General features: G+C 38.8%; 1 protein-coding gene across 1 annotated transcript in view; it reads left to right on the top strand.

Moving 5' to 3' along the window:
* The first annotated feature begins 9,131 nt into the window (after window positions 1-9,131).
* Window positions 9,132-26,827, top strand: part of LRRC72 (leucine rich repeat containing 72) — a 40,989-nt gene continuing 23,293 nt past the window's right edge. The window contains exons 1-3 of the mRNA XM_029234265.1: window positions 9,132-9,292; window positions 15,033-15,106; window positions 19,368-19,437. Coding sequence (XP_029090098.1) covers window positions 9,200-9,292; window positions 15,033-15,106; window positions 19,368-19,437 — 237 coding nt within the window. The 5' untranslated portion in view covers window positions 9,132-9,199. The remainder of the gene's footprint in view (window positions 9,293-15,032; window positions 15,107-19,367; window positions 19,438-26,827) is intronic.

Here is a 26,827-nt window from a genome sequence, read left to right as displayed (position 1 = left end):
AACAAGATGAAAAGACAACCCCCTGAGAGAAAATATTTGCAAACGGATCAATGGACAAAGGATTAATCTCCAAAATATATAAACAGCTCATGCAGCTCAATATTAAAAGAACAAACAGAGAACGGGGGGGGGCGATGGGGGACAGCACCACACCTGCTGTGACTGGATACACTTCGGGTGCTGCATTCATACAAAGCACCTGGCCAAAACCCAGGTGGTGCCATGGGGGATAGCACCATCCATATTTAGAGAGGAACCTCTACTCTCAGTAAGAACACTGGTGCCCCCAAGTCAGGACACCCCTCTGACTTAGAGGAGGCAGCATTGTGTTTGGAGGCTCCTGGTCAGGGCAGCTGTGCCTGTGCTCATCTGAGTCTGGAAGCCTCATAACCTGCCCAGGACTTCATGGGAGCCATCAGCTAATTCCTTTCTTCTATGAAGAAACTCAACAAATGAAGAGCAGATCTTATTCTGCAAACTGTGAGCTTTGCAATGGACTTTGCATCACTAGAAAGTGGCTCAGCCCCTTTAAGTGAAACTTAACCTCCTCTCTTCCTACATCAAGCCGGAGGACCACACCTCAGGGGTGTGCAGGAGTGTGTGTGTGTTTGTGTTGGAGGGTGAGGAGCATATGAGCCCAGTTCAGAAATTACACCAGACTTGAGAAGTTCCAGTTAGGAGAATGGAAGAGAGCTGCATGTATCATCCACTGTGCCATCCCTCGCTTGACTGTTAACTTGGCCGACCCAAGCTCCTGGCCAGTTTTCCCTAGACTTGGAAATGTCAGGATGCCCACAGCTGTTTTCAGATGCTTCCTCTCCCCCTATGCATTTGCCTCAATGGTCCCTTCTCTTTCCCAGATTTATGTACATATATATATATATATATATATATATATATATATATGTATGTATGTATGTATATATGTCAAGAAAATCTTTTTCGTATTAAAACAAAAAACAAAAAAACCACATTATCTCCATTTCTGAGTGTCAGGAATCTGGGTGTGCCTCAACTAGGTGACTCTGGCTGAGTCTCCCACAAGGCTGCAGGGCTGTGGCCATCTCAAGCCTCCTTTGGGGGGACCTACTTCCAAGCTGGCTCACATGACCATTGCAGGCTTCAGGTCCTCTCTGACTGTTGGCCAGAGACATCAGTACCTTGCCATATGGGCCTCCCCATAGGTCAGCTCACAACACGGCAGCTGGTTTACCAGAGTGGGCCAGAGAACAAGAGAGGGTGCCCCAGACAGAAGCCACAGTCTTTTTGTAAGCTGCTCTCAGAAGTGATTGATAGCCCATCCTTCTGCTGTATTCCATTCATTAGAAGTGAGACCAAAGTCCAGCCCACTTGCAAGGAGAGAGGATTAATAATACAGGATATGAAAAACAGTGGGGATCACTGGGGACATTGTACAGTTTGCCTGCTATATGTGTGTGTGTGTGCATGTGTACATGTATATGAATATATACATACATGCACGCACACGCATGTATTTATATGTGTATGCACACACATATACACATATATGTACAAACGTATACATACCCACACATTTATATATAGAGAGAATTTATGCTTGAAATGCCTGATTGTTACATCATATGTGTGAAAAAATTCAGCATTCTTAACAGCACTAACAAGACTTCTCTGCTAGCCCAAGATAAACCATCAATAACTCATCAAGCCTAAACTGAGCAAAGTGAGGGAAGGCTTAGTAATTTCAATGACATCACACAATGAAGTCCTATAATGGAAACTAATATTTGTGACTTGTATGACTTTTCCACCCAGTACCACCCCTAATTTCAGGCAAGGGGGCTTCTGACCTAGGCTCCATGACTTAGAGGGCCCTGCTCAGCTCTTCCACTGGACTCTTTCCCTACCACTCCCACCCACTCCACTGTGGGAAAAGTGGATGAACCCACCTGGAGTTCTTGCCCCCTCATCTTTTTCACACTGTGTACCTAGGACCCTGATGGACATGTGATTCCCTAGGTGCAAGGGATAGTCAAAGGATAGCTATTTGGTGAGATAGACAGAGCTTAGACATGGGGTTCTTGGGAGAAGATGTGAAATCACACTGAAGCAAACTCAGGTTTGGAATTGAAAATTTATTATTTGGTTAAGCTGGGGTTCTGTCTAGAGGTTCCTAGCTTTCCCAGACAGTATAGTATGTTTCCAAACCTGAAACACTCCCTGTTCCTATACAGGGAGACATTTAGAGGATCGTGTGTGAATTTTGAGAGAAAACAGGTATGTAAGGATGAAGTGGAAATGGCTGCTTTCCTGAGAGTTTAAGAAATATTACATGTGGGCAATATTCCTTTAGAACCCCAATAACTAAGCATGCCATAAGGATGAGGAGAGACTGCTACTTCCTCCATTAGCTCACAATCCACCACCATTCTGATAACTCAAAAAATGCAACACTTAGAGCATCGGAGGATAGCATCCTGGGCATGGACCCTGGAGATCAGTGAAGGGGTACTTTTGGAGATAGATGAAGTTTATTTAAGCAGTCTAAAGGGCAACAGGCATTAGCCAGGGAGAAGAGAGCAAAGGAAGACAGCTTTGCAGGATGCTACAAGATGACTTGAGGCAACTCACTGTTGACTTCAGGAAATATCTGGAAAATTCTTTACAGATCTAGCTTGTAAAGCTTCAGTCACTGGCATTTGCATGGTAAAAATTAAGCAATTAATATGAAACAACAATTCACAGAAAAAATAAAAATGACCAATAAACATTTGAAAAGACACAACTTCACTAAATAAATACAAATGAAAACATTGAGATAAAATTTTACTCTAATTAGATTGGCAAATTTCAACAAGATTGATATCATCCTACAAAGAAAAGGACACTCATGTATGATTCATTAATATCATCAAGGGATTTCAGCTAATGGAATACTAACCCAAGAGCACAAAAGCATTTAATATAGCATTGTTTATCATAGCAAAAAACTGGACAATGTAAATGTCCATCAATAGAGTAATTAGTAAATAAACCATAAAATACGTTGCGGTGGAACATGATGCAACAATTTAATTCAGTAGCTGACTTTAAAAGATGGAGGTTCATGAGACGGTAAGGAGAAATATAAAAGCTGAAAAACACATTACATGGATGCATTCCATTAAAAAAAAACAAGAACAAAACCAAAAACCTGCACAAGCAGAAGAAAAAGCTAGCCAAGCCACAGTGTGACAGATGCTGGCAGAAAATAGAGACTTTTGGGTCAGAGACTAAGGACAGTTTATTACTCACAGTAACAGCATAGCCAGAGTTTGGATATTTGCACTAATTCCCTTAGCCACAATTCCTAGTCCAGGTGGTGTGGCCACATACAGTGGCTTGTGTTATAGGAGAGGAACTCTGAGCTTAGGGAACCCAAATCTTTTATATTGGGTAGTAAGCCCACCTGACCTTATCGTTATTATAAAGGAGGGAGACATGATCTTTATGATGCTGCACAGTAACAAACAAAACACCCACCCTTTGCTCTGGAGGTAGACACTGTCTCTATCTCCCAAGGCTGTTCACTGTACAAATATCCTTTACAATGCTTTACAGTGTGGCCCTGAACAGAGGCAGTCAGTGCCTGTTCTCATAAGATGTGCAGTACCATGAAAGACTCATGTAGAATTCCAAGAATTCCCAACGTTCTATTGTACTTTTCATTTTGGAAAATCTGGAAACACACAGAATACTGTAGCTGTCAATTAAAATGGTATGTTATTTTACCTAAAGGTATAACAGTGAAAATGTTGATGCTCTGGTCATTATATATCATAAAAATATATATCTTTTTATACATATAAGAATGTGATTTGATTGTAACTGATATATGGCTCATTCTATGCTTATTCTACACAGTAGAAATGGGTGATAATGATTATTTTATTTCATAAATATTTTTTACTCACTTAGAAAAATAACATCCAGACTGGAATTATTCAAGACAAAATTAAGAAGAGAATTTAGAAAAATTATTTAGCTTTAATGATAGCCATTACATGCATAATTTTTTCTTACTTTTTTTTTTTTAACTAGAAAATTGTTCTTGAAAAACAATTACATGTCAACAACTCCATAAGAATCTTTTACTCTGTGAACAATACATACTACCTGTCTGGGAGAGTGTAATTAAATAATGGATTTTTTGAGCTAAACTTCCAACTCCTTCATTTTACTGTTGAAGACACTGAGGCTCAGAGCCATTAAGTGCCTTGAAGGTGGCCAACAACTAGTTAACGTCAGAGCTGAGACTAAATCCCACATGCCCTGACTTGGAGTGCAAGGCTCTTTTTTCTTATCCAAATCCACATACGTGGTATGATAGAGCTTTCAAACTGGGTTATGCATATGCCTGCAGGCAATGGCAGCATGCCAGGGAGGTAAAGCCACAGGGTAAACACAGGGTGTCTTGCTTCAATGTAAATATTACTCAAAGATTTGAGAGGGGTTAGGGGGAGCCACTTTATTTTTATATTAAAACAAGATTGATTATAAAGGAGAATGTACATTTTACACAAATTTTTAAAATTTCAGGCTGGATTGCTCAGCTATAATCCCACCAAATGGAGGTAAAATTTCTCTCTGCTCACTCTGCTAGGGATACTTCTTTTGTAGATCAGCAATGTGAGGACGTCTAGGGAGAACCTTTTATCCAAGAAGTGCCTTCACTAACCCCCAGCTTTCACATTCCATTTTAAATTTCCATTATTTTATTCCTTGTGATCACTTAAATTGTAAATTTTTCTTGAAGAGGGAACACATGAAGACCTTATAGTAAATGAGTTTCTGAGTTCCTTTCCTAAGAACAGAGCTGTTCTTTTTAAAATTTATTTTCCTCTTCTTAATCGGTATAAGGTAAAAAGATTAAAAAATTAATCAACAATATAATCTTTAAATGTGATTCTAATAGAAATTAACTTGTTAGTAGTTTACTTTTGTAAGATGCTCTCTGAAAGTATTTGTTTTTAATTGAACTGTTATTTTTCTTTTTACATCTTTATTAGAGTATAATTGCTTTACAATGGTGTGGGTTTTTTTTTAACATCTTTATTGGGGTATAATTGCTTTACAATGGTGTGTTAATTTCTGCTTTATAACAAAGTGAATCAGTTATACATATACATATGTTCCCATGTCTCGTCCCTCTTGCGTCTCCCTCCCTCCCACCCTCCCTATCCCACCCCTCTAGTTGGTCACAAAGCACTGAGCTGATCTCCCTGTGCTATGCGGCTGCTTCCCACTAGCTGTTTACCTTACGTTTGGCAGTGTATATATGTCCATGCCTCTCTCTGGCTTTGTCACAGCTTACCCTTTCCCCTCCCCACATCCTCAAGTCCATTCTCTAGTAGGTCTGTGTCTTTATTCCTGTCTTACCCCTAGGTTCTTCATGACATTTTTTTTTCTTAAATTCCATATATATGTGTTAGCATACGGTATTTGTATTTCTCTTTCTGACTTACTTCACTCTGTATGACAGACTCTAGGTCTATCCACCTCATTACAGATAGCTCAATTTCGTTTCTTTTTATGGCTGAGTAATATTCCATTGTATATATGTGCCACATCTTCTTTATCCATTCATCCGATGATGGGCACTTAGGTTGTTTCCATCTCCGGGCTATTGTAAATAGAGCTGCAATGAACATTTTGGTACATGACTCTTTTTGAATTATGGTTTTCTCAGGGTATATGCCCAGTAGTGGGATTGCTGGGTCATATGGTAGTTCTATTTGTAGTTTTTTAAGGAACCTCCATACTGTTCTCCATGGTGACTGTACCAATTCACATTCCCACCAGCAGTGCAAGAGTGTTCCCTTTTCTCCACCTCCTCTCCATCATTTATTGTTTCTAGATTTTTTGATGATGGCCATTCTGACCAGTGTGAGATGATATCTCATTGTAGTTTTGATTTTCATTTCTCTAATGATTAATGATGTTGAACATTCTTTCATGTATTTGTTGGCAGTCTGTATATCTTCTTTGGAGAAATGTCTATTTAGGTCTTCTGCCCATTTTTGGATTGGGTTGTTTGTTTTTTGGTTATTGACCTGCATGAGCTGCTTGTACATTTTGGAGATTAATCCTTTGTCAGTTGCTTCATTTGCAAATATTTTCTCCCATTCTGAGGGTTGTCTTTTGGTCTTGTTTATGGTTTCCTTTGCTGTGCAAAAGCTTTGAAGTTTCATTAGGTCCCATTTGTTTCTTTTTGTTTTTATTTCCATTTCTCTAGGAGGTGGGTCAAAAAGGATCTTGCTGTGATTTATGTCATAGAGTGTTCTGCCTATGTTTTCCTCTAAGAGTTTGATAGTTTCTGGCCTTACATTTAGGTCTTTAATCCATTTTGAGCTTATTTTTGTGTATGGTGTTAGGGAGTGATCTAATCTCATACTTTTACATGTAGCTGTCCAGTTTTCCCAGCACCACTTATTGAAGAGGCTGTCCTTTCCTGCCTCCTTTATCAAAGATAAGGTGACCATATGTGCATGGGTTTATCTCTGGGCTTTCTATCCTGTTCCATTGATCTACCTTTCTGTTTTTGTGCCAGTACCATACTGTCTTGACTACTGTAGCTTTGTAGTATAGTCTGAAGTCAGGGAGCCTGATTCCTCCAGCTCCGTTTTTCTTTCTCAAGATTGCTTTGGTTATTCGGGGTCTTTTGTGTTTCCATACAAATTGTGAAATTTTTTGTTCTAGTTCTGTGAAAAATGCCAGTGGTAGTTTGATAGGGATTGCATTGAATCTGTAGATTGCTTTGGGTAGTAGAGTCATTTTCACAATGTTGATTCTTCCAATCCAAGAACATGGTATATCTCTCCATCTATTTGTATCATCTTTAATATCTTTCATCAGTGTCTTATAATTTTCTGCATACAGGTCTTTTGTCTCCTTAGGTAGGTTTATTCCTAGATATTTTATTCTTTTTGTTGCAATGGTAAATGGGAGTGTTTTCTTGATTTCACTTTCAGATTTTTCATCATTAGTGTATAGGAATGCCAGAGATTTCTGTGCATTAATTTTGTATCCTTCTACTTTACCAAATTCATTGATTAGCTCTAGGAGAGTTTTGTAGCATCTTTAGGATTCTCTATGTATAGTATCATGTCATCTGCAAAGTGACAGCTTTATTTCTTTTCCGATTTGGATTCCTTTTATTTCCTTTTCTTCTCTGATTGCTTGCATATGGTTCTAAAACTGACCTTTGTGTAATGTACAAAATTGACCAAGTAGTATGCATTTCCATTTTTCCATGTAGAATATTCATGAATGATATCTGAAATGTTGTAACACATATTAACAGCAAATGTGGGAGACAAGAGGCTAGTAAGTTATTTTATACCTTTTCTCAGTGGACCATTCTTCTCATCTGATTTTTATTTCTGGGATAAAAGCTATTTAAACAATAGTTTTCAGATGATTACTCTCTCAATGATAACTGCGAAGACTTTTACCCACCCACCTACCCCAAAAGGCTCAAATAATTTTTAGAAGTACTAAAAATAGTGTGTTTGATTTGAGGAATAATGATATTACATAGTTTCAAAGTATCTCCCCACAAGAAACCTATACATTACAAAGATAAAATAGTAACTTTGCTATTTGACTGGAGAAACGTGGCAGGTATGACCTTAATTGAATAATCAAATGTAATACTACCAGTAACGGGATTAATTGACAGCAACTGCCTCTGAAGTGATGCACTGAAAAGCACTCAACATCACCTCTGCAGTATCCCAGCAAAAAGTCCATAACCTGGATCTAGTCACGAGGAGACATCAAACCCAAACTGAGAGCCGTGCTACAAAATAACTGGCTTGTACTCCTAAAAATTGTCAAGGTCATGAAATATAAAGACAGACTCAGAAACTGCTCCAGATTAAAGGAAACTAAAGAGAGACAAGATGAAACGCAATGCATGATCTTGGATTTTTTTTTTTTTTTTTGCTACCAAGTACATTATTGAAATAATCAGAGAGATATGAATAAGTTCTGTAGATTATATAATAGTATTATAGCAATATTAATTTCTGATTTCAATAATGGACTGTGTTTTTAAAAGAGAATTCCTTGCTTTTGGGGAAACACACTGAAGAATTTAGGTGTAAAAAGGCAATATATCCACAAATTACTTTTAAATGAGAGAGAGAGCAAGAAAAAAAAATGTAGTAATATATTTACATTTGGAATCTTGGTGATGGGTATTCAGGAATTCTTGTATTATTCTTGCAGCTTTTCTGCAATCCTGAAATTATGTCAAAGTAAAATATTTCTTTTTTTCAAAAAAAAAGTGTGTTTGATTTCTTCACTGAGACTTTTTTAAACGCTCTATTCCAATACCAGCATTTTTTAATGCAAGTAGCTTGATGCATTTCAAAAAATTACATTTAATTCCTAGATTTCAAGTTCAAATTTGGAGCCAAGAAACCAACCCATTCAGTTGAATCAACATTTATTAAATGCAGTGTGTTAGGTCCTGGCAAAAAACAGTGATGGTACAGACAGAATCCTGCCTCTGAAGTTTCCCAAGCTAGAGGAGAACCAAACTCATAAATAAGATCATAAGATAGTCTTGAAGTCTTCAAGATTGGAAGAGACTGGCCAAATAGTGACTCAACTTAGCAAAATAAACCTTAATGCAATGTTTTTAGAAAATCAAAATTAATGCAAGACATACATGACGAACAAAATGTCAAATTTTCAAATAAAGAGAGGATCAGCAGTATTGATTGTTTTTTCCTTTTGCCTTAAGCTCCACTAGGACTCTGTTAGGCACTGCTTCACCCCTACCCTCCGGGATGGCCAGTGTTTTCCAGACCCATCTAATTTTCAGAAACGTAAATTTTCTGATATTTAGATCTCAATAAAATTATTATTACTCGGTGACTGCAGTTGGGGTCCTCTGACACACTCATGGTCTCTGGCATATGCTGTCTTTCTGGCATGTATGGCACGCAGTACCCGGCGCAGGGGAAACACTAGTGTATCTGAGGTACGACGCGGGGTGTTGCAGGGTCACACGCGCCAACGTCACAGAAGTCAGGATTTGGCTTCAGATCTTCCCTACTTTGGATTGGCTGTTAGTCAACAAGGTTCTGGTAACTGTTGGTAACCGTCAGAACAATCAGCCGCAGGCCAGGCTGGGTTGATCACAGGTGCTGCTGAGTCCCCCTGTGTCCTGATGACTGGGTACCTCGAACATCTGCCCTGTGCCTTCCAACACACGACAAGCCAAGCGGAGGCGGCAGATGCCGCCCTGGAAATCAGCCGTAGAGTAAGCATCGCCCCGTTCCCCAGATCACGGAGCATTTCGGGGCGGGGGCAGGGGCGGGGGCGGTGAGGAGGGGGCCTGTCAGATGCCCTAGTCTTCTGGAAGCCACCCCTGGGATCCAGGGTGGAGGGATGGAGCAACGGCGGACCTCAGCCAAACCCTCCACTGGGGCTAGAGGCCTGTAATCACCTGGGTGGGGGTTGGGGACTGCCCCTGATCCACACTAACTGATATATACTGACTTTTTCCCACTTAATATCTCCTGAATATATAATTATGGCAGTTTAGAGATTAGGTAATAAGGCCATAAATTTGGAGTCTTGACTCTCCAAAGGAGATATATATATATACACATATATATAACACTGAAATGTTTCCCTAAAGTGCAGATCGACACACCGGGGAGGAAAAGTTCTTTGAGGGACAATACAAGCAGAGTTGAGGGCAGTTAAGATAATGGCTAAAAGAATATTTGAGTGGAAAAAAAATGTCAAAATTGTGTTATGCCACTTAGGACCTAGCAAGGTGTTCTTGAGTTCTCACACTTGTCTAGAAAGGCTGGGGGCTATGATGATTAATCAAGGCTGAAAGTTCTGTAATGAACTGAAAACTTCACACTAAATCTTAACTAACTTGTGGTGCCTGTGTATTGCATGTAGGTATAGGAATTTATCTATCATTACAGTATGTAAATCGTCAAAGCAAGGATATTTCCTTCTATAGTTTTTAATACAGTCTTGATTCTTCTAGGATTTAATAATCCCACAATTTTCAAACATCCTTCTCCTTTATCCAGATTCCAAGGCATCTGCCGTGGAAGAAGTTGCCTTTATTCTTTCCATGCTAGAACTGTCTACACCCAAGTTCTGTGTTGGATTGTTTTTAGTTTCCTGTTTTGTCAATCACTTAATTTGAAAGCTAACATTTCCTCCTCATCAGGTTGCTGAAATTTTTTTTTTTTTTTTTTTTTCGGTACGCGGGCCCCTCACTGTTGTGGCCTGTCCCGTTGCGGAGCACAGGCTCCAGACGCGCAGGCTCAGCGGCCATGGCTCACGGGCCCAGCCGCTCTGCGGCATGTGGGATCTGCCCGGACCGGGGCACGAACCCGTGTCCCCTGCATCGGCAGGTGGTCTCTCAACCACTGCGCCACCAGGGAAACCCCTGAATACCTTTTCTGAGTGGTATCCTCTACCACCCTATGCAACACTGCAGATTCAAATTCTACCTTCTTGAAATCCTCCCTCTCAGCTCCCACTGTCTTTTTGTTTCTCTTCCTCACTTTATAAAAATCCCCCGTCTTTCTCCTTATCCATCTTGGTTCTCTCCTCCTCTTTCTAAATATAGACACTTCACGATGATCTTACCTGGGTCCCACTCTCTCCTCTGTGCTGGCCAACTGGCCAGTCTGTACACACCCACCCTGGAATCTCTGGTGAGATCCATTCTCCCACTTGCAGCTTCCTGGTGGATGGCTTGACTTGTATGTTCCACCAGTGCCTCAGTTTCAGCATTTCTCAACTGCAAGCATCTTCCCTCCCAGTCACCTGTCTCATCATCATGTCATCACACAATCATCATCACCTGTGACTTCCCTTGCCCTTATTCTCTGCCTCTAGTTACTTGCCAGTTCCCATCAGTTCTCTTTGTACATCACACGTCATATCTGTTCCCTGCTTATTCTCCCTTGCTACTGTCCTGGGGCAGGCTCATCAGCTCTTGACTTGATTTTCCAGAGGCAGCCTTGCTTCCTATCTGCAGTTCTGTCTGCACCCCAGGCCATCATATATGGTGCTGCTACAGTCATCTTCCTGAGATTTAGCTTTGTCACATCTTTTTCTCCAGTTTGAAAATCCTATAATACTTCTCTATTGCCCCAGAATTGAGTGCAGTGATGAATTACCCAATAGTTATTAAGCCCATTCTTTTACAGCCCGACAAATCAAGGGCACAAAAAAAGGAGGAAAAATGATTTTGAAATAACTTGATATTGCATATTACTTAAAAGCACTGATGTAGTTGTCATGGGAAAAATCAGAACTTTATTGGAATTCCTTACACTGATTTTACCGTGCAGTTAGTATATATATTTCATGTATATGTATATATATCTCGTATAAAATTAAATTAAATTTAAATTTCAGATTACATAAAATATGTGATTTTAGGTTAGCATTCTTAGGACCTGTAAAAGTTTTGTTTGAGCAGTAGGTGCACACTTCTGAGCCTAAATTTCAAAGTTAGCACAAATAATATGACCCTAATCCACCTTTTAAAATTGATTCCTCACAATTGCCTTCCCTGTGCCTTTCCCTGCAGCCAAAGGCTGTACAACCCTAACGCCTCACACATTCTTCCCCTGCTTTTTCTCCTTTGTGTACTTACTCCCCTGTGTCTAAAATGCCCATCCATCGATATCTGTGTCTCATTTCTCCTCACTGTTTCAGACCCAGCCCAATTGTCAGTGCTGCCCTAAAATCCTCTCAAAGTTCCCAGGGTTGACAGTATTTTCTTCTTCCTCTGAATTCACCAGAGCATATTTTCCTTTTCTCTTAGCCCTTAATATTTGCAACCTTCTTTTGCAACATTGTGTATACTTCCTTCTCTTACTAATAGTTTAGTCATAGAGAGTAGGCACCTTTCCTGATTCATTGCTACATTTACTAGCTAGTCTCAGACTAAACTAGTCATAGCCTGAACTAAGACAAAGTAGTTTGTGGTTCAATAAATAGCTGAATGATCTGTTTGGACCTACGACTTAAAAAATGTTCATATTAAAGAGTGCTGTTGTGTGCAGCTGTTGTGAAAAATAGTATCGCAATTCCTTAAAAAACTAAATATACAATTACCATGTGATCCAGCAATTCCACTTCTGAATATATACTCAAACCAAGTGTAAGCAGGGACTCAGATATTTGTATACCCATGTTCATAGCAACATTATTCACAAAAGCCAAAAAGTGGAAAGAACCCAAGTGTCCATTGATAGTTAAATGGAAAAACAAAATGTGGTATATACATACAATGGAATATTATTCAGCCTTAAAAAGGAAGGAAATCCTGGCATACATCACAACATAGATGATTCTTGGAGACATTATGCTAAGGGAAATAAGCCAATCGCAAAAAGACAAATACTGCCTGACTCCATTTATTTGAGGTACTTAGGGTAGTCAAATTTATAGATTGAAAGTAGAAGGGTGGGTGTCAGCAACAGGGGAATAAATGAGGAGTTAGTGTATAATGGGTATGGAGTTTCATTTGAGGAAGATGAAAAACTTCTGAAAATGGATGGTGGTAATGGCTGAGCAGCAATGTGAGTGCACTTAATGCTACAAAACTGTACAGTTATAACAGTAAATTCTATATTATGTATATTTTACCACAATAAAAAAAAATAGTCCAGGGAAAGAATTCTTGTGCTTCTTTAGATGAAAGGAATATGCTGCTAGTGAAGTTGTTTGTTGTTTGGGAACTGGAACTGCTCCACCACGGATTCACTGAAAGTTGAAACTTCTTGGCACATTTTTGAGTTCTTTGGCATTTTGACACTTTCTTGTTACCAGAGTCGTATGAAGTTTTCAGTTGGAAGGAAACATGCCATGATAAAGAGCTGTGTAAATAAATAATTAATTACATCAGTGATTCACATATTATGACGATAGTTTCAATTTTCCTTTTCATGTTTTTATTTTCAAAATTTGATTTAAATCCTAAAATACTCATTCCGTGGCTAAAATGTTCAAAATGTGTATTAATTTCTGATTACTAAGTTAATATGCGTTTATCATAAAATATTCAAACATTATTGAAAAGTGGATTGCTTTAAAAGTGGCAATCCCTCATGATCTCAAGTGATAACTTGTTAATAATTTGGAGTGTGTGCGTTTTGTGTGCATATAAATATCATTGGTAACAAAACTGCCTATGACATTTTAACTTAAAAATATATTTTGGATATCTTTATAGGTCTAGATATCCATCTGTCTACATTTTTAAGCTACTGCACAGCGTTCTATTGAGAAGTTACTTTTTTTCTTTTTTCGGCACGCGGGCCTCCCACTGCTGTGGCTTCTCCCGTTGCGGAGCACAGGCTCCGGACGCGCAGGCTCAGCGGCCATGGCTCAGGGGCCCAGCCACTCCGCGGCATGTGGGATCCACCCGGACCGGGGCACGAACCCGTGTCCCCTGCATCGGCAGGCGGACTCTCAACCACTGCGCCACCAGGGAAGCCCAGAAAGAAGTTACATTTTAATTTAACCCATATTCCAATTAATGGGGCATATTTCACAACTACAATGTATGTATGAGATGAGCAGTGGTATTCACATTTTGCATGTGTGTGTATGTACTGGTGTATTTCTGAGTGCTAGATGTGAAATTGTGGGAGTAAGTTAAAAGCAAGTTTGTAATTTTAATAGATAGCTGCAAACTTTTAATTCTAATTTGACCAGACTTTAACATTCCAAACACTTTGGTGAAATTGAGATTGACTGTGTACAGTAGAAGCTGATGGTTTGGATGTTAAATTAAAATTCCCAGATGTGGATGCCTAAGACTGATCCATTGAGTTTTTCTAAGCCCCAGATTCAGCTCACTTATCATGGTCACAAAAATACCCTGATGGAAATGCCTACACCTGAGCCAATAAATTCTCTAAGCCCCAAGATTCAGGTTGTGTAGCAGGGTCGCAAAGGAAGTTTGGGATATAAATTAGCAGCTGCTCTCCATCCCTGGGGTATCTGTCTTTTTCACTTCTTCAGATATTTGTTCATCCCATTAAATCTAGCTCTTCTAATGTCCTCTACTAAATAATAAAACCATTGTCAAAATTTCATAAATCCCTTACTGACATTACTACCTCACCACCCACAACAAATCCCAGCTGAAATTTGGTGATTGTTTTGACTCTGGTAATTACAATGTTTGTCAGATTCCAGAAGTGCAATGATTATACTTTCCACTTTTGTTGTGTCTTGTTAGCTTAACTCCCTCATTGACAAATTATAGATGGGCTTTAATTTTTCCATATCATCTTAGGCCATGTGGCCTATACATGTTATTCTGTAGTTTAGTAAAGGACCTTAAGAAGAAAGAGCAAAGCAGTTAAATAGCTGTTGTTGGATGTGTGTTTTCCAAAAATAACCTATGGGAATAAAAATCGCTACTTCTCCACCAAAAATTCCCATTGTGCAAGTGTGTCAGTAACTCTTGAAACATGAAGACACTGTTTCTTTGCAGAGAAAAGAAAACATTTATTCACTCATTCATTCGTCTGACATGTATTGAGAATTTACAGGGTGCCAAGCCCCTATATGATAATGTACATTATACTCTACTCCCTCCCCCTCCAACCTTGATACTGTGTCTTCTGCAAATATGGAAAACCTACCAAATGTCAGTCCTTCACGCTTGAAGGTATATTTACAGATATTTAAAGACCAGATTACTCTTCCTCACGGAGAATCGAATACTTGGTTTTGGTGTATATGTACACATACACATTTTTTCTCTTGATTAAAATTTGTTTACACATCTGTGCCCGAGATTAAGGATAATGAAATTCAACCACAAAAATGATTAAGTAATGTATAATTGTAGCGTTGGAATTTATCAGTTTAGAGTAGTTGCCTCCATATTCACCTTTCTTTTGATCTTCTTGTAGACATTATTGTTATTGACTGTAAATGTCTCAGTATTTTTGCTCAGTGGAATGTGGCTTGACAGATTAATTATATGTTATCAGGCAGTTGAAGATCAACTAAAGATATGTGGCCACAAGAAGGATGCTGATGTCTTTGAGCTGTTTCTTTCTCAAAAGTAAGTGTGCTTTATATGTGAAATAGAAGAGCGTCATGTTATGTTTCATAGATTCAAATGTTCTCTTCCATTGTTTTCCCCTTCTGTGGATAGGCAAGTAGCACACGCTCGTTGGCATCCACAGTCTCTATTGGAGATGCAGGATCCTGAAATGGATAAAAACAAAGATTATGGAGTCAGGCTGAGTTTGAATCCCAGTTCTATCTCTTCCAGCTGGGTGACCGTGGGTGGGTCATAAGCCTCTCTGTTAGGGTTGTCAGGTTTAGCCAATAAAAATATAGAACATCCAGTTACATGTGAATTTCAGAGAAACAAATGAATATAATTTTTTTAGTATAAGTATGTCCCACACTGCATTGGGAATTTGTTGTTTCTTTGAAGTTCACATATAACTGTGTATCCTGTGTTTTATCTGGCAAACCTACTGCCTGCATATAACAGTGCTATCTGCTTCACAGGGTTGTTGTGAAGATTAGGTGAGTTAGTAGAAGGTAGAGAAGGGTCTGGTACACAGTAAGTACTCAATCAGCATTAGTACAGTTAATGTTACTACTACTATTAGAGAATAATGACTCATTATACCACTATACTATAATAATAACCCCTATTATACTATAATCTCTACCTAACAACCTTTATACTAATTTTACTGGTAAGTATGAAACTTCTCCCTTATATAACTTCTTTATATCGATTTCTTTGATTCCACTCCAACTCCCCAAGGTGGCAGACAGCAAAGTTGGGTTCTTCTTCTACAGAGAAATCACAGTGCCTGAGATAGAACCCAGGTGGAAGAGGAAGTATGTGTTCCGTTAGATGCTGACAGCACAGGTTTTACTAGCCCACAAGTGACACCTGTGTAGTCACAGTTAGCATTTTCATCATAATGACCGTATTCCTACTCTTCTTTCCCTTCTTCATACTTTTTGATCTCTGTGAATTCCATGTATTATCTTTAAAGAGACTTAACATATTTCTACATGTACGTGATATTCGGAACTTAGCTGCTTTTTAAAGAAAATGTCCTACTTTATCAATGAAGTTAATCACTTTATCTCTAGTGATTTGAGGAAATCCTTTATTAATAAACATATTTCTTTTGTTTTATATTAATATGTTTTAGTTTATTAGTGTGGTGAATAATATTTAAAATAATATTTATTTCTGTAATGGCCCTGAATCTCTTGGTAGTAAGGGAATATATAGCTGACAAATATAAGATTTTTTAAAATATACATCTTAGAATGTAACAAGTATGTGGGTAATTCTGACAAACTTAAGGTCATGCTTTGAACCTTCCTATAGATCAGTTAGTTTTATAATAACAATAAATATTTTTCTTGTCTTCAAAAGATTGCATCTCTAAGCCTTCCATGATTTTAAAAACTGTACACACTTGATCACTAAGATAAGTAGATAACAATAAGAAAAGCTTTAAAACACTAGAAAAAAATAGAAATATTGATCTTCTGACAGTGGTAATTGGTGGTCTTCTCAATTAAAGGACAATACGTTTTGAATCCTAAGAATACTAAGTCATCATTTAATCCATTTGGGTACAAGAAATGTTTCACTGTCCAGATGCCAATAAACTGGGTAAACTGGGTTATTTGCCTAAGTCTTTGTTGCCCTTGGAAAATATCCTATCAGTGTTTCCTTGAGAAATCATGCAGCACATATACTGTAACAACAGAGTTGACGTATTATTGTCAGCCTGAGTCATTGCCAGCATTAGTAGTAGAATTTCCTATCATTGTCTTCCATTGGCCTCACCTTAAAATGTAACAGCTCATTATTGATTTAGGATGGGTTTATATGCAGAATAAACCCTTCTGACTTGAGTTAAATTCCCCTCAACAGTAAGCCACTTTATTACATTATCTAATAGCAGAAAGTTCAGTACCAGTACTACTAATACAAGAAAATTAATGACACTTATTTGACACAGTTGATATTTTTAAGCATTAATGTATTAAAATAACTTTCCTGGGAATTCTTGGAGAGATACTCTAAGTGGGGCTTGAGTTTCTCTGCTACCATGTAGTGATTGCTTTATTTTTCGTAGGAAATAATGAAGCTAACATAATATCATTGTTGTCCAATGCAATAGTTTAAATGTGTCAGGGTCCAAATTCCCCTCCCAGAAATTAGCTACACACCTACAGTGAAAGAGGAGAATGCATTTTGTGTGTAAATCTATTACAAGTTGCTTTGAAGAAGCCTAGAATATTTTGTTGTGCCAGGGAAGTGCTCGAAGACTAACAGTACATGTCAAAAGGACAAGGTGGGCTGCTTGAAAAGTCTTTTGTTTGGGATAATTTGAGAATAAAAAAAAAAGTACGAAAAGATTAAGAAAAAACTATTCAAATGAGAAAGGTGGAGATGAGAAGGAATGAGAGAAATAAAGGGGAGGGGAAGATCTTTTTTACAGAATACCAGCTAATAAATGTAAAAAGAATGAGAGCATTAGAAAAATTACCATTTCATAATACCAAATCTACTGATTCAGGTAAAGGTTATTAATCAAAGCTAAAGCCATTAAATAAATAGTTATTGGGGACCACTAATCTGTTCTCTGCAGATTGGCGGTTACCAGAGGGGAGAGGGATTTGGGGGTGGGGCATGATATAGGTGAACGGGATCAAGAGGTACAAACTTCCAGTTGTAAAATAAGTCTTGGGGATGTAATGTACAGCATGACCACATGCCGTGGAGGCTGCAGAGCCTGTGCTCCGCAACGGGAGAGGCCACAACAGTGAGAGGCCCGCGTACCGCAAAAAAAAAAACAAAAAAAGAAAACAAAAGTAAATGTTAAAGTCAACAAAGAAGAGAAGGTGACTATTCTAAATTTAAGAAGACTAAGGGGTTATACTAACTGAAAATGCAATGCATGAATGTTGATGGGATTCTGGGTTTAAACAAAGAAAAAATCTATAAAAGAAATGTAGGAGCAACAGGAACAATCTGAATATGAATAGTAGTGTATTAGATGATATCACTGAATTCAATTTTAATTTTCCTAAGTGTGATAATGGTATGGGGGTTATGCAGGACAGCGTCCTTATTTGAGGGATGCGTGTGCTGAAGTATTTACGAATCAGAGTCTGCAACTTATTTTCAAATGATTCACCAAGAAAATTATCAACCCACAAATAGATATATTGTATATATAGATAAGAGAGTGAGCATAAATGTGGCAAAATATTAAAAATTACGAAGGCATGCATTGTACTATTCCTTCAACTTAGGTTTGGAATTTTCCAATATAACAAGTGGGCGAGAAGGGTTTCATTTGTTTAGAAATGTTGTTTGCATGACAAAAAATATGTTTTCACAAACATTTAAAAAAATTAGCCCCTCAGTGTCCCAAGGTTAAACATAATTGTGAAAGGATGTTGCTACAAGTTAGTAAATGTAATATTAATTAACATTAGTATTTTTAAAGTGTTTAGAAAAGTGCCTTGCACACAAAGTGTGCTCTATAAGTGTTTAATAGGGACATATATGTGTATATACCTGGGCTGGGCTCACGATTTCTGTCCTAAGAAATAAAAGAGATCAGAATACTCCAGCCCACAGCAGTCAAAGGGCCAGCTATCTGCAGAGGCCGTGCTTTCTTTGCTGACAGCTCCTCCACCACACCCTACGTCTGCCCCTTCGCTGAGTGAGCTGCATCACCAAAAAGACTCATGACCACTGGGGCAGCTGGAGTCCTGCACAGTTCAAGAAGGATGGGTAACATTTTTGACCCCATATTTAATAAACAACAAAGGGAGAATAAAACACTTAACCCAGTCTCTGTCTCTTGGTGTCCTACAATTTCCATGTCTTAAATCCAGTTTGGCCAAGATCTGGACAACCTCAAAGTAAGGACCCTGAGGCACTGTTGAAGCAGGAGTCAAGGCTGTTTCCCATATTTATCTTAAGTCCCATGTCTTCTGCACTTTTCTTCCTCTGCTCTCTCCTCAGTGAAATCTTTTAAAATTAAGGTCCCAAAAAATTCAGTCATAATGAGGTGTAAATTTCTACTAATGTCATAAAATTCTCTTTTAGTATTCATTTTACTGGCTGACAAAAATCTTGACCCAAGTGAATGAAGTTTTGAAGACGGAATTTAGGAAGTTAGCACATATAAGAGTGCCAGTAATTTTGAAAGGACAGAGAGAGGCCTTTCCAGTTCCCCCAGAGTCATACTACATAAGCCACTTACCCATGAATGAATTAATCATTGCTAATGTTCCCTTTTTGTTTTCCTTTCCAGGGAACTGACAGAGGTCATTGATCTTTCTAGGTTTAAAAAATTAAAATACTTATGGCTACATCATAACAAGGTAGTATGATAATTGATCTTAAATGGCTCTATAATTAAATTGCTATCTTAATTTCATGTTTTTAATAGAACTGATCATGAAAAGTATTAATACTTTATACTCCTAATTTTAATTTAGGTAAATTAAATTTAATTTACCTTTAAATTTAGGTAAATATATATATATAAACAGGTATATTGAATAGCAAGATTTGTGAAATGTTATCAGACTGGAACTTTACTTTTTTCTCCCATGTGCTTTCAAAACTTTTCAGTGGAAGCTATTGCTTCCCAGTTTCCTGGAAGAAAACTTGGGCAGTCTCACGACCTTTCTTATCTCTCTTATGTAGTTCAAAAGCTTACAGTCCATTTTGAGACATAGTCATACTCTCAGTTCAGAAATGAGAATGTGAATATGTTAATTCATAAATGAGACATCCCTCTATCTCCCCTCCCTTATCCAGCTAGGGCTGACTGCAGATGGCCACCTGCCTGCTTCATTAGCAAGGGGGGTGTGGTTGGTTGTTTCCCTTGCCTCTCACCTCCACCCTAGCCTTCTGCAGGGTTGGTATGGAATGGGGAGGAGTGGAGGCAGAGGAAAGGCAAAGGAAAAACAAAGTTTCTATTTGATTTGCACCCTCTGGTGTCAACATGTTCAGAGTTTACTTCTCTTAATGGGTTATTCAGAAGCTCCCCTGCTAGGTTCCTCCAACTCTAATTCCTCTTCGCTGGCCACTCCTGACCTCCCTTTCACCTTGTATTCCAGTGGTACTTACAACTGAGCATCTCCTGGCCTTGGCAAACTGCCCATTTGGGCAGGATCCTTTGTAAAGTGCCCTAGATCAGCATTCCTCCTATGGTCCTGCATGTATTTCCCAGAACTCACACACCTTTGTCCTGCTGTCAGAAGGATTGATTACCTCCCAGTTGCCACCCAGACTGATCCAGCTTCTTCAGGAAGTGCCAGGCACTAAGCCAACATGTCCCCAACTGCAGGGAATGCTTTTCAAGGGCACTGAGTGTGGCCCTTGAAGCTTTTCTTCGAGGCTAGGGTTTAGCTGGCAGCGCCTCCTCTGTAGTGGAGTCCTGAGTGGGGCTCCAAGCTCTCTTCAAGTCATAGAGCAGGACTGAACTACAATCCAAGCCAAAACAATCATTACAGTTAGTCATTCTCAAATTTCTAAAGTTGGACTTTCCAACAGCTTGTATTTTGTTCATTATAAATTGATGACCCAATCTTAGCATTTTAAGTTTAAACTTTCAAACACCGGCTGATTAAAAAATAATGATTTGAGTTTTCAGTAGTAGTCTGCTTGTCAAGCAATAGTCCAGATTCACAGCATTGAATCTTTAAGCATCCATGTTTATGAAAGTATTTCAATATTACATTGCATTTTCAGTCTGTTCTTTTAACCAAGTGGAAAATGGAAAATGAAAGTTTTTCTAGTATTAAGTGCAAGCATAAGTTTCATAAGCTTAAAATAATTTCTAGGAGAACAAACACAAATACATTCAAGGCCCAGGCAGCTAACAACTGAAATGGAAAGTGCACACACTACTTAAGAGCATACAAGTTCAAAACTCTTTTAAATACCCTGCCAAAAATTATCCTGGGTTACAGTGTGTGACCTCTGATTAGAAAAAGATGGAACTCATCAAGCATGGCAAAAGTGACTAATCTTTGCTTTTCATGTGTGTTCCTTGTGGAGTTCAGTATTCAGTTTTGAAGGAAAGAATGTACAAATGTTGGCAATATTTCTAAAGGGAGAGGTATAATTAGGGATTTTGTAATATTTTTTGGCTTTCTTGTAGTGGACACCGTCCCACCTTCAGCCAGTCATTGAATTTTCACACAGTTGAATTACAGATACATTACGTACATAGGAAGGGATTGCATACACTGTCAACTATTGTACTTTCTTTTGTTTTGGAAGGGGAAAGGGTGCAACAAAGGGCTAAATTATCTTCTTGTGTTTGGTTATTTATGCTCAACATACTATATTATTTCCAAAATAACCATCACTTAACTTTGTTTTTTAAAAATAGACATTTATTCCATATAACCCTGAAAGGATATCATATTTGAAATAAGTTTTAAGTGGTCAGGAGATGAGTGAATAAGCTAACGTGAGTTTTTCTATTGATCAATAATTGACTGGTTGCTAAGTTGCCTGAGTATTCACACTCTATGAAAAATTAAAATCTTATTCAGGATCCAAAACTCTAATGGGCATATTACCTATGATAGTACGTCATCAAAATTCACATGGAAAATTTTGATTATTACTTTTCTTTAATATCTAGATTATATTAGGTGGACCACTAAGAAGTTACTTTGCCAGAATAGAAATGGTATGAAGAATCATGGTGAAAATCATCAACATTGACAAAGGAATACAAATATTTAGAATTGTAATGTTTTGTTAACAATGATCTAAATTTGTGACCAACATTGTTCTCACATTATATTAGGCAACCCTTTATTTAGGAACAAGTAAGGCACGAAATAGTAAAATAGAATGAACACACCTTTTTTTGTTTATTCATTTATTCAATCAACAACTTTGTTGAGATGTATGTACTGACCATTATTGGTTGTCCATTCATTATCCATTCTATTCTTTTACCTATACAGCAGAATCTGGGTTAAGGTATTGGTACATACTTCATTTTAGTCAGGTAGGTGGCTCCATTCCCAGTTCCAAGAGGTGGAGCCTGAACTGTTTAAACCAATCAGGATAATCCCATCTTCTTTGTGAGTGGCTAGTCAATGAATTGGCTCATAACCCGGCTGTCGTAATAGATAATATTGGAGGTAGCTACTGGGAGACTTCTGTGAAAGGTTTCCTTATTCCTGAAAAAGAGCACTAGAAGAGAGGTCCCTTGTTCCCTCTGGATGTTTTCTTGCCTGGCTAGTAAGCCAGGAACCATCCTATCAACTTGCGGATGTATCCAACATTGTGAGAAAAGCAGAGCTCAGAGAAGCATTGAGATATTCAGACTGAAGCTCTCACAACCTCTGGACTCCTTGATATGTGAGATAATAAGTGTTCTAATTTATGTGCCAGTTTGAGTTGAGCTTAGGAGTTACTTGGAGCCCAAAGCATCCTCTGTAATATGGTTTATTCTGTACTTGCATTAGGCTACTGATAGAATATAAAAATAAATGTGATGGTGCCTGCTCTAGTGATAGAATTAGGAAGGGCAGAAGGTGTGGCTGTACTCCTGGTGAGGAAACTGTGGTTGCAAACTGCCTGGAATGGAATGAGAGAAAGCAGTGGTTTGGGGAGACAAAGGATGAATGTAGTTTGGTGTGTTTGGAGCCTAACATGCTTGAAGGGTGCACACTTCTCCCCATTATTATGTAGTGGATGATAAAACTGGAGCTTCTGATCTGACCTGGAACCAGCAAATTAGATAGGTACAAGTTGTTTCTGAGGACGTGCAATGCCCCAGCTTTCCTAGGTTTGCTCAGGCTGCCCCGCTTCCTTCATTATGCTCTCCGAGGGCTTGCTTTCTCCTTGTACTGCATAGATATCTACTAGTCCTGCAGCTCCTCTCTTTCTGGGTCATCTGTTTCTAATCTCCGCCGATGTAATTAGTGGGAGGCAACTGCTCTTAGGTGCGTATTAACTGAGGCCTTCTGAAGACTCCCTGCCTTGTCTCATCTTTTAGCAAGGCTGACTGAGGGAATTTTAGGTCAGTTCATCTTCTCCAGCTTTCCTAAGAAAAGAAGCTGGGTCTGCTCAGACGAGTGATCTAAGTGATTTGCATTTTATACTACAGTTTCAAAGGTATATAGACATTTGATCTGTTTGTGTTTTGGGTCATTACCTCAAAATTTTTCTTTTACAGACGTTTAGTAGTGAGCTCATAATATTGTTGTCACAATGCTGGTATCCTTCTATTTCTGGAAGACCTAGCATTACTTGGGTGTATTTCATGTGTCACAGATTAGAGTAAGCATTTGATGAGAAACCTGTATATAATGCTTCACCAAGCAACTGTCCAAAATGGAATCTGAGTTTCTACCATGTAGCAAAAACTGAACAGTTGACAACTTTTACAAACTAAATTTAAATAAAAATACCTATTCTGGCAAGGTCATTGTTTATAAACGTCTTCATCTAAAACATAATCAAAATACTTATCTATAATAACATTTTCCACACTAAAATAATGTACAATAATGTATGGTGTATTATACACCAACTTTATTTTTTTCTTTTTTCGGTACGCGGGCCTCTCACTGTTGTGGCCTTTCCCGTTGCGGAGCACAGGCTCCGGACGCGCAGGCTCAGCGGCCATGGCTCACGGGCCTAGCCGCTCTGCAGCATGTGGGATCCTCCCGGACCGGGGCACGAACCCGTGTCCCCTGCATCGGCAGGCCGACTCTCAACCACTGCGCCACCAGGGAAGCCCTATACACCAACTTTTGATCCAAGTCAGATAGCCTTGAGTTTGAACCCTTGCTCTGTTGTCTTGAGAAAGTTGTTTTTTAACTTCTTTTAGCCTGTTTTCTCCTAGGTAAATAAGGGAACAAAACAACATGGGCTATTGGAAGGATCATATTAGATAATGGTGAAAACATCTAGCTTAGTGCTTGGGTCATAATAAGCACTTAAAAGAGGGCTTCCCTGGTGGCGCACTGGTTGAGAGTCTGCCTGCCGATGCAGGGGACACGGGTTCGTGCCCCGGTCCGGGAAGATCCCACATGCTGTGGAGCGGCTGGGCCCGTGAGCCATGACCGCTGAGGCTGCGCGTCTGGAGCCTGTGCTCCGCAACGGGAGAGGCCACAACAGTGAGAGGCCCGCGTACCGCAAAAAAAAAAAAAAAAAGATATGACTGTCCCCTTGACTCTGAACCAACAGTTCTCAACTAGAAGCGACTTTGCAACCCCTGCCACACCTCCCACACACAAGGAGAACATTTGGCAATGTCTGGAGACCTTTTTGATTTTCACAGCTGGGGTGTGTGTGTTCCTGGCATCTAGTGGGTAGAGGCTAGGGATGCTGCCAACCATACTACAATCCACAGGGCAGCTTCCCCAGCCCCCCAACAAAGAATTATCTGGCCCCAAATGTCAATAGCTGTAAAGGTTGAGAAATCCTGCTCTAAAAGAATGCCTCCTTAATTTTAAATTCATGCTGGTGTAAAATTTTCCCCACTAGTACCTCAGCAGTTACGTGTAAGAGCTTTACCTTGAATGTAAGTGCTCTCAGCTCTATGAAAAATAATAATGGTTAAATAGTAAATAATAAAAGCTATCGTTTATTGAGCCCTTGCTACGTGCTAAGCCCTGAGCTAAGATATATGATTTGTGGAATGTCACATTCAGTATAAATCCTATGGCAATCCTTAGACTCAGTAGTACAGATTTTCCTAAATGGATAATTATAATAACATTTTACTTTAACAATGGTTTGAGTGTCAGAACAATCAGCATGTCTTCCAACTCCCATTCCTACATCTTGACTTCAACAACTTGGTACATTGCAATGTCTATTTAAGTCCTGTGAATTCTGCCTTGGAATTATCTCTCAATTCCCTCTACTTTGCTCTTCTCCCACTGTTATTACTCTACTCTGGCACCCATATATTCTTTGGAATTAGCATAACACCATTTTTGTTCATCTCTTGCTGTTATACTTACTATCTCCTCTAAATGGTACTCTTCCCTGTCATTTTTTTTTTCCAAAATAAAACTGGGCAATAACACTCCTCTGCACAAAATCTTTTATTAGTTCCCCAAGATTCTCATGATCTGGCCTTATCTCTTTTCACTACATTCCTCCCACTCATTTCGCCCCAACGAAAGGTACAATCTTAAAATTCCAATAATTATGGTCCAAAGATATTAATGCTCTTGGGAAAGTTATTATTCTATAGTCAAGATGAAATGGTTGAGTTTATTAGTATTCTTGAGTTAATGTGTAACGCAAGAGAAATTAAAACCTCAACTAATTAGAATGTTCTGTTAATGTGTGGTTGAGCAGGCAACTGGGAAAAAAGAGAGAAGAAAAAGTCGTGGTTTGCCCTGGTGTTCTCTTTCTAGGCTGATGTTAGGTGTGGCTCTCATTAGATCAGGGAGTGGATGGAAGGTAGTGAGTTGCTGTCAGGAGGCCAGCAGGAAGAGTAGAAAGGGATATGAAGCCAACTGGGACCCACCCCTCACTGTGTTGAAGGGTCTCTCCTACCTGGGGGAAACATGGCTCCTTTTGTGACTTAACAAAGCTGAAGTGCAGTTACTGGTGGTTCTCCTGCATGAGTGCTCACATAATTAGGTACAGATGAGACTGTGAGACAATGAGATGAGCAGCACATGTGCCTTTTATAGCTTCATAATTTGTGACTGTTACAATTAAAGACAATTCATTAAAGAAACCCATTTTCAAACTTTGATTACAAATCTAAAATAGCTTTTCTGAGATACAAGAGGGCATGAGTAAAATTTCCAATAAATCCTCACTAAATCAGACAGGTTGGCATCTGTCTATCTGAATCAACCAATCAAAGGTCAAAACAGTTCTATTTAACTGATGACAGTAGTTACTGTGATAGGCTTTAATAAACATGTAAAACTAACTTACAATCATAAGCATATATTTCTGTATATATAAATTAGGAAGCACTTGATCAATAACTATTTCATATGATTCTCCTCCCTGCTAGATCCTGTATTAAGCAGTAAACTTAGCCTTGTTCCATTTAACTTAAGGGCTGCTTTTAGAACATACCAGCCCCACGTTAAGACCCTACCATGCCTCATCCTCATAACTCAAACAAATCTGTCAACTTCTATTGAGGTTATAAAGTCAGTATTTTTAAAAAAGTGGTGGGATTCTCCTTGCAGGGTAACAGAAACATTTCTGAATTCAGTTTAAATACTCCTATCATGTACTTTAATGGTGCATTTGAGGAATTTTCAAGAGTGTCTTGACTATTTTCAATTCTTACAGTACACCGAATTTCTAATCTAATCTTAAAAGTAAGATGCAGCTTCACCATATCATTAGGAGAATGGAGAGGTGGGAAGGATAACAGACTGAAGAAACATCGTTTCTTTCCTTAAGGAAGACACAAAACTAGTGATCCAGTAATTGCACAAGTCATAGGAGGTGTTGGATGTGGACAAGAAAAGGAAGATTCATGGGCATGGAGGTTGTCAGGAAAGGCCTTATTTAAAAAAAGATGAGCTGTAAAGTAACAGGATTATTCTGTGCCTTGTCTTCTCCTTGGGGATGGTGGCCGGTTGAGCTGTTGGCACTGACCTCCTGTGTGGTCAGATTACAGAGTCCTCGGCTAAGCTGAGATCTGTTGACCCAAAGGACAGTGAGCCTGAGAAGAGGAGATGGTTCATAGACTGGGGCATAAAGAAAGGGAATTCAGAATTAGACAATCTCGGAGGTAGA

Source organism: Monodon monoceros, unplaced genomic scaffold, assembly GCF_005190385.1.
Source record: "Monodon monoceros isolate NGI ecotype Baffin Bay Population unplaced genomic scaffold, NGI_Narwhal_1 Super_Scaffold_2, whole genome shotgun sequence".
Lineage (NCBI taxonomy): Eukaryota > Metazoa > Chordata > Mammalia > Artiodactyla > Monodontidae > Monodon > Monodon monoceros.
This window is presented reverse-complemented; position numbering and strand designations above follow the sequence as displayed.